Raw genomic sequence first — 9155 nt, 5'->3', positions numbered from 1 at the left:
TTTAAAATTCACCTGTTTTAAGTGTACAATTCAATGGTTTTGAGTAAATTTACAGTTATGTAACCATCACCACAATCTAATTTTAAAACATTTCCATCATTCTAAAAAATATCCCTTATACCCCTTAGTAGTCACTCCTCATCACTCTTCCCTCAGCCCGTGGCAAACACTTTCTGTCTCTATGGATTTGTCAATTCTAGAAATTTCATATAAATGGAATCATACAATATTTGGTTTCTTGTGACTGACTTTTTACTCAGCAAAATGATTTTTGAGATTCATCCATGTTGCAGTACTAGTATGTGTCAGTTATTCATTCCTTTTAATTTCTGAAGAGTATTCTTTAATTGCATGGATATATCATGTCTAATGGCAATGTAAAAAATATTCCAGAACCCTCCATTCTTTAAAGGACCTCTGAGAACAAATGTGTGATATCCCTTCTTGCTCACCTTTTCTAACCAGCACTGCTCAGGTACACACAGAGCTGGCGTCTAACAGCCCCATGTCAAATGAAGGAATCCATAACCCCAAGTCAGATTTCATGTTAATTAACCTGAAGCTACAATTTAGGTTTTAAAATAAAAATAAAAAGTTTTATTAAAATAATTGCAGGCGTTGTGACTTTGGAATTCAATAGGTGTGTTACATCGTATCTCAGGTACTTCTGAGGTATTCCTGAAAAAGTAAGAAACTAGGAAAAATGATTCTATGGGTTTATGCAAAGTTATAGCAAAACTTCAAACCTATTGTTTATTTGACCCAGCACCATCCCTTTATAGTCACATTTTAAGTAACTTGAAATCACTGAATTTTAGCTAACTGAGCTGAGTATTAAGACGCGAGTAAACTTTGGGAATGTGGTGGGTGGATGTTCAAATTACTCAGCATTTTCCCCCTTTTCAGTCCCCCACACATTTCACATTTCATCCAGGCCCAGCGCCTAGCGGTTCTGAGGGACCAGTGTTCCTCATGAGCAAGGAAACCAGAAACTGGACCTACCTTATGGGATCGGGTACAGTTATTCCATCCCCACGCCATGTGCTTTGACTTTCCCATCTCAAAGGCAATGGCTAACATTAAATCAGAGTGGTACACAGCAGTGAGGCCAGGAATAAATTTGGGGATACTCACAGTACTCTTAGAGCCAAGGCTCTTTGACTGTCCTGGCCTAGTTTTTGGTCCTAAGGTGGACATGGGTGACACCTCCCCCCCCAATTATCAGTTCAGACATTGGAAATTTTGTGGTTAGCCCTAAGGTGTAGCTCATTGTATACTACTCCCTTTGAGAAGAAGAGGTGAGTGTGAGGAAAGGGGGAGGAGGGAGAAGAAAGAGGCGAAAGATGGAGTGGAATGGAGAGAAGAAGAGAAAAAGAAAGATGATCAAATTTTTTAAAGGGTATATTCCATCCATGCCCCTGTGAACAAATGAATGCATCAAGCAAAAACATAAAATATCACCAATTGGAAAGAACCATTACAAATAATATTAACGATAACAGTTGACTTGCTATTAGAATTCACCCCAAGGCTGTATTTACCTGGACTGCTCAAGGGGCTAGCCCTGTCCCCCAGGGTTGGCACGGGACGGTACTGGTGGTTCTTTGAGCCTGGGTACATCCAGTGGTACCTGCCAATTTCCATTTCAGCTCTGCTGTTCACTGCCAATTTCAGGTGGCAAAGAGTCAGTGTCTCTATCTCCAGCAAAGATTCTATATCAGCATTTTTAGTAATTCTTTTACCATATAGTTCAAGGAAAGGAGGAGTTTAAAAATATGCAATTGGAATGCAATCTTTCAATACCATCTTATCAGCTCAGCATGATAAATTGAGAATGTTGGAATCTGTTCCTCTGTTTTTCAATTTAAGTTTACAAAAATCACCCAAATTGTTTTTTCTTTCCTTATTTAATCTATTTCTCCCACCCCACCCCTTAGAATGCTCATTTTGGGCAGACACTATTTATAGTAAAAATCTGGCTTCCCACAATAATATTTTTCTCTCTGTTTATTTCTCTTTCAGACCCACAGACTATCATAATTATTGCAGCTGCACAAGCAGAGGTGACTACAGGCTCACTTTCCATAATGGTACCCAGTCCCAGCCTTGAAAATCTGGCAAAGAACCCCATGCTCTGCTGAATCTTGGATGAAACTCGCATCCTCCTACTGACATCTGCAACATTCTCTGTCACCTCATCTTAAACTCAGTACTTCAGAGCCTAGAATGTTCTGGATTAAACCCTGACTCAATGATCTCCCAGTGTTTTATAGACCAAGGCTGCTGGGTTTGGACTAGTTTACTCACACACACGGTGACAATTGGTCTCCTGAAGACTCGGGTCCCTATTTGGTAATATAACTATAATTCCTACTTCTTAGGATTGGAGAGAAAAACATTTACTAATTTGCCTGACACAGAGTCAGCTGCTGGTAACTATTAGTTAAATTACAATCTTGAAATCCCTAAGAAAACATAAGGTCAGCATGCCAGTTTATGTTTGGGAATCCCATAAAACCCAATAAGGGCTTATGTCCTCTGGGGTGCCACAAATATTCCAGGATAAAAAATATAATTCTAGCATTGACATAGATAATTATTCCATCAGAAGATCAGGCTGTAACGCCCCATTTGGCACCTAAGAACCAGGAAACAACCACATTTCGAGGCAACACAGCACATGCCCTGACCAGGTGCACTTCGAACCTCACAAAGACTTTATAAAATCCCAACTCCACTCCCTATGATCTTTGAAAACTCTCAGGTATTTCCCACTGGGAGTGGACACATACTTTTCTAGGTGATGTTTTAGAGGAAGCCTTTTTTGGCTTCAGGTTCAAGTAAAATGTCTTCCCAAGACTTAAAGACATTGAAAAGAAAGGAAAGATGCTAGGACAACCAGAACTGCACATTGAAAGTGTTTGGCTGTTTTTTTTGTCCACGATGGTGCCAGCTGTGTAAGTTACAGAGTGCTTATGGTGCGCTGGTCACCATGCAAAGCATATTGCAGCCAGTACCTCATCTGTCACAAGCACCCAATGAAACAGGTACTGTTATTCTTCTTCTATCTTTACACATGAAGAAACCAAGATTAATAAGAAGGCAAGTCACTTGCCCAAAACCATGCAGCAAGGGTGGAGGAGCCCAGGTATGAGCCTGGGCATTTTTACTCTATTTTCTACTCTTTTGCTGAAGCAGTGGTTAGCTTAACAAGAGTTTTTCTGCAAACCGTCTGGAGGTGAGCTATGCTGCTGTGCCTCCTAAAAAAATGTTTCAGGTCCCAAGCTTCTGATGTTATGTCAGAGTTCTTAAATCTTCTTAACTCTGAGCCTTCCCTGGATTTAGATTTTTGCTTTACTATTCATAAGATTCTCTCTTAGACATGGGTTGTGCTACATTTTCTGAAAGCAAAATGACTCAGTGGGGCTGGTGGAAGAAACCAGAAGAAGGTCCAGTCGCCTCCTGTGCTGTGACATGATTTCCTCTTGGTAAAGTGGCTGTGGGCTCTCCATATTGACCTCAAGCAAGAGGATTCCATGTAGCTCTATCACATTTGATCTGAGAAATTTCATTGTCCTTTAAAAACATTTCTCTCTCTATGCCCAATACACAGTAGGTGCCTCCCAAAAGTGTGCTGAATAAATACTTGGTTGAATGTAAAGGAGCTCCCTGAGACCCTGTGGACCAAGAAGTGGACCCCCAGGTCCCCCTGCACACTGATCTCACCCAGGCCAGACCATGCAATTCAAGCACTCGCTACATGGGATACATCTATTCTCTGTCCTCATCTCCTCACAGGGTGGGGGAGTCTCCAGACATTTGGGCAATCAGGCACAGTCTGCCAGGCAATGACAGTGAAAAACATGGACTGCCCTACACTAATGAGTTTTCTGGGAACAACATGGCAGCCATGCCTGAGATGCTTAATTTATCATAAAAATACTACTGCTCCAGCAGATGTGGGGGTAGAAGTGGCAAGTGGATGGAGGTTTTCCATTACTTCTGGGAAGGCCTTTTATAATAGTGAATCTTAAGATATGAAAGAAAAGAAAGTCATGTCTATTTCATGTGTTTGAGCCAAACTAAAAGACATTAAATATAAAATTATTTATAAAATTTCAAAGAACCCCACATACATTTTGTTTAAAAGGACAAGGTCCCAACACTCAGAAGGGAGTCACATGATTGCAAGGAAAAGCTGCAGCTTGAATGGTATATTAATATGTTAATTCTGGGCAACTGGCAAGAAATGAGAAGATATGTACACCCAGGGCCCTGCCTTAAAGAGAGAAGACTGCAAATGTTCCCCTAAGAGAGTAGAAGAGAGAGGTGGGGAGGAGACCGATTTATATTCTTGAAGAAGCACAAAAGGCTGTGACATCTGAGGTACCATTTATGGTTGGGGCTGAGGTGAGTGGTGGTGATTGGTGGCCATAGACACTACGGTACTTGGTCATCACCGAAGGTGGGTATGAAACAAACAATGGGCAGTTGAGGAAAGTATAACAAAACGATGCCTTGTACACTTTTTAAAATTTACTTAACGTGAGTTAGTGACAAGGCTGAATAACTGCTGCAGACCGCTAAACTTTCTGGCATCTAGGAAATTATCACTGCAAGCAACTGAGTGACAAAGGCTGAGCTTCCTAGAAAGACCACATTCACTGGGCAAGGTCTTTGAAAGCTGTATCTATAATCCTTCATTTTTAGCTATTATTTAAAATATGAAAGGAAAGCCATCACCACACTACAGAATATAGCTGAGGTCATGAACAATGGCCACCTGCTTTTGTAAATGAAGTTTTATTGGAATATGGCCACACCCATTTGTTTAGATACTATCTATGGCTACAATGGTAGACTTGAGTAGTTACAACAGAGACTTTATGGCTCACAAAGCCTAAAATATTGACTCTCTGGCCCTTTATAGATGAGGTGTGCTGATCCTTGGTTTGAATATAGCTAGTAAAGCTGGAATATATAAAGAAGTTGATGCAATTAATCAAATCAGCCTACAAAATAGGAAATTATTTTCTCTTGTTACATGTTCTCTGAAGAGATATACCACTGGGATGGCTAAGGATCAAAATTATCTCTGGCATTGTTGTCTGCTATTTACTCTGCCATTGATCAGCAAAATTATGGTCAAACTTAAGATTAAACTACACATATTAGTCCCTAAAATGAGTTAGGGTCCTTCTACTCCTATGACATGAGCTAAGAGGTCAGAGGAAGGATAATGGTTCAAAGTAGAACATTATTAAATGAATAAATAATCAAATGAGTGAAGGAACAACCAGGTACGTTTGTGAACTGGGACTGTAGTCTTCCTCTCTACCATAGCCACCCATTCCTGGCCAACCATTTCATGTGGATGTACATTTGGTGCCAAGGAGAGAAAAGCAAGAGTGTTTTTAGGATAATCCAATTCATTACCAGTCCCAGAGAGGGGAAATTTTTGTCATGAGGATAACTGGCTATTTCACATGCTCCTGGATACATGAAGGCTAGTAAGTCATGTTGTTAAAATTATTTACTCTAAATTGACCTCTACTTTCAAATAACAGAGAAATATAATTTTTAGTGTTACAGTTTGAATTCAAGATTGCCACTCAGTTTTAAGGTAGGCAAATCTAAATTTGCAGAATTGGGTCAGAATTCTTTGTCTAATGAAATAGCAAGACCCAGCCTTGAAAAGTATGCTAATGGCAATAATAATATAAAAGTAGGAGATGCACCAAATGGCTCATTGAGATCTCCACACTTAAGTTTTCTTAAAAAATAAGATGAAAGCAAGCTGTATCATACCTACCACATATGTCCAGCACCATCTGGCCGGCCACGCTTTTCTCTACAGCCTATCCCCCAGACACCCTCTCTTCAAATGTCCTCCTTAGCAGATTCTTATAAGGAAAAACTGCATCTAAAACATTCTCTATACCACATTCATAAAATTAAGTTAGAGAACATCAATAAAAATCTTAATATGAAATAATTCATAGGATACCAGAAATAGTGTAACATGTTCAATGCATCACAATGGGTTTTAAACATGCAGGTCATATATTCTAGAGGAGTGATTTTCTTCCTAAACAAAAAAAAAGATAGGGCCCAAAAGTGCACACGTTTTGCAAAATAAAATAAAAAAAAGAAAAGGAAAGAAAGAAACAGAATCTAATTTTTTATCTATTTGATTAAAAGATTAAAACAGATGTGTTAAGTTTTTAATCAAGTCAACAATTTCAATTCATTTCTTATTGTGACTATGTCCTGTAATTTATTTTAAATTATACATTATTTCCAATTTACTACATTTTCCTTCCTATGTGGTTAGGAACTTAATTTGAAGCCTGGAATTCTGGAATTTATTTCAGCAATGATTCATAGGAGCTTAACTAGTCTGACTATAATTGCTTTAGGAGCTCCCAATTTCCTACATGTAATAAAAATAATTTTCATCACAGATACTTAGATTTTTTTCACGCAATAGAGCAATTGATTCAATTGTTTTTCTACCCTGTGATTCAGTACTCCCAGCAATTCCAGATGCATTGGTTTCCACAAATGAATTGTCATCAAGTAAAGCTCTACAGAAATAAATAGAAACCTAACTCTCTATTTTTTATTATTAAGTCTCATAATCTATTTCCTTTGATTCTCATTCATTTCATTCACTTATTCCATTTCAGCGAATCTGCTTACTCAATGCTCACATTTTGATTTAATTTAATGCTTCCAATTTGAAAACTGCCATTTGTAGTAATTTGGCATTGCTTACATCTGAGAAAACCTGCTTGCTTTCCTTAGAGAATTCCTGAGTAACTACTAAATACTTATTGTGAATTTTGATGGTTCAGTAGTGTTCTCTGACAAAAGCTATGAGACTGCTTCCAAAACACATTTGCTTTCTCTTTTTAAAAGACTTGGATTATTTTTTTTAAAAAAAATAGGAACAAATTCATGTTGATTTAGTTTAAAGAAACAGCTCTCTTTGTCCTGCTAAAACTCCCAGGAAGTGACACCAACTAGAAAAACGGAGGTCCATTTATAAAGCTAAATTTAATTTATGTTCTTAATAAACATTGTAATAATTATCCAAAGCCATTAATTCAGAAACTACTGGGTAATAACCACTGGGCAATAAACCCCAAATTAAGAGACAGATATCTCCTCTAGTGCTAACTATGAAAAAAAAGAAGGAAGGAACAGAGGGGCAAAATATATGTGCATAAAAACCTGTGGGAAGTGACAAAATATACGGGGTTAAATTTGGTAAATTAAATCCCTCGTTGAAAGTTTTTTTGTTTTTTTGTAAACAACAGCTCCACCAGCTCAAGAATTATCTAATACATTCTCTAACTGTGTCAAGTTTTTAAATGCTAATTTCAATGCAGCAAACATTTATTTTCGAAATTGAACATGAAATCTGAAGAAATGCTGGCGTGACAAACACGCACAAACGTGTGATTCTCGTTTTGTGCCTTGAATGACAATGGCGAACAGGCTGGGGACACTATAAAGATGATACCTGTGTGAGTTTTGACTTGTGCAGTTATGAACTTGTCTAAATGAAGATTAGGAGAGAAGCCACCCTCCAGACCAACATTTATGGTAGGTGGGTCACATAGAGAGCGATCGCAACCCCGTGGCTGCAGTGGAAATACACTCCCTGGCCCGTAGAGAGAGAAACATCGATCAGCTGCCTCCTGCACACCCCCCACTGGGGATGTGCCCGAAACCCAGGTACATGCCCTTGACCGGAATCGAACCTGGGACCCTTCAGTCCGCAGGCCGACGCTCTATCCACTGAGCCAAACCGGTTTCGGCCCTGGCCCGTATTCTTACTGCAGCATGTGCTCTATATGTGGTCAGAGCTTGTGTTAACACGGCATTTTTAAATTCCTTAACAAATAGCTAGTGTTTATCAATTTCGGTAATTTTTAAAGTTCCTCCAGGAATTACCTTTGGCTTCTCATTTTATCTCCAGAAGCATAGCTACTGAGATTTCATACACAGATGGTCAATGGATGTAGTGGCAGCCTGTGGATTTGGTATTAAATAATATTTAATTGACATAAAATAACAGTGGTCCACAAGACTAAATGATGATGAGATACACGATTGTGGAGTGAGGATTTCATATTGCTTCTATGCCCCTTGCTTGCTTTTGGAGAGAAAAATGAAAGGTATGTTTTTGCGGAGACCGAAATGGTTTTATCTGCCACTGGCAGACACCCTATTAATAAAAAGTGTGTGCTAAACAGAGTCATCTGCTTTAGGGAAAACCTGCTATCAACTGGGGTAGGCTTCCTCACAACAATGCTATGGTACTCATTCCATCCCCAAATTTCATCTCTGGACATCATGGATATGAATCTTTAAACTGTCATCTCAGTTCCTCAGCTTCATAAATTCTCCTGTTGCTATTTGCTCATTCATGTACATATAAGATCTATACAAACAAGAAAGGGCAGGGTTGTGGGGGACCTTTTTTTTTTTTTTTGGGGGGTGGGGTGGGTGGGTGGTAGGTTTGATGCAAGGATTGAAGTAAACTACCCATTTTAAAATGGAAGTGCTATTGCCACTTAATTACACTTAATGCCACTGAATTATACACTTAAAATGGTTCAAATGTCCATTTTTATGTATGTGTATTCTATCACGCTTCGAAAAGAATTAATTTAAAACATGAAATTGCTCTCTGGAGGATGCAATGTCATCCAAGTACTGCGCACAGAAGAAATCTCATGTAAGAACACGCAGCCTCAACCCAGGCGTGCTGTGAAGCCAAAGGCATGGAACTGCCGCTCCTGTCATGTAAAATGGTTGACTATCAGCAATTTCACAGTTCGACCTACATAGTCATAGTAAAGCCTCCATCCCGGAGAATGACTCCTGCTTAGTGACTGTTAGTGGACGGCAGGGCCGTGAGAAATAACCTTCCTTTGCACGGTGGCTTTCGATGCTGGAGCCACTGCGGCTACAGAATCCGGTCCGGGCCATAACTTTGGGGGAGGGAGACAAGTCACCACGCAGGGGAGATGCCTGGACTGACAGCAGCTGAGCTGACCCTATGCTATCACACACCTGCCATCAGTCATTACTTGGGCAAAGATTAATTTCGGCTTCTATTTTCTGCCACTTTCGTACCACAA

At 39.3% G+C, this 9155-nt stretch overlaps 1 protein-coding gene across 4 annotated transcripts in view; it reads right to left on the bottom strand.

The window, feature by feature from the left end:
* The window catches only part of GPM6B (glycoprotein M6B), a 36509-nt gene that overhangs the window by 26170 nt on the left and 1184 nt on the right, over positions 1-9155 (bottom strand). For 2 of the 4 annotated variants that reach the window (XM_005871883.2, XM_005871882.2), the window contains exon 2: positions 1542-1661. The exons of the other annotated variants lie outside the window; for them this stretch is intronic. In XM_005871883.2, coding sequence (XP_005871945.1) covers positions 1542-1661 — 120 coding nt within the window. The remainder of the gene's footprint in view (positions 1-1541; positions 1662-9155) is intronic. 4 annotated transcript variants of the gene reach the window in all.

The sequence above is a fragment of the Myotis brandtii genome, unplaced genomic scaffold, assembly GCF_000412655.1.
Source record: "Myotis brandtii unplaced genomic scaffold, ASM41265v1 scaffold359, whole genome shotgun sequence".
Taxonomy (NCBI): domain Eukaryota; kingdom Metazoa; phylum Chordata; class Mammalia; order Chiroptera; family Vespertilionidae; genus Myotis; species Myotis brandtii.
Note: the sequence above shows the minus strand (reverse complement) of the source record. Positions and strands in the feature narration are given on the sequence as shown.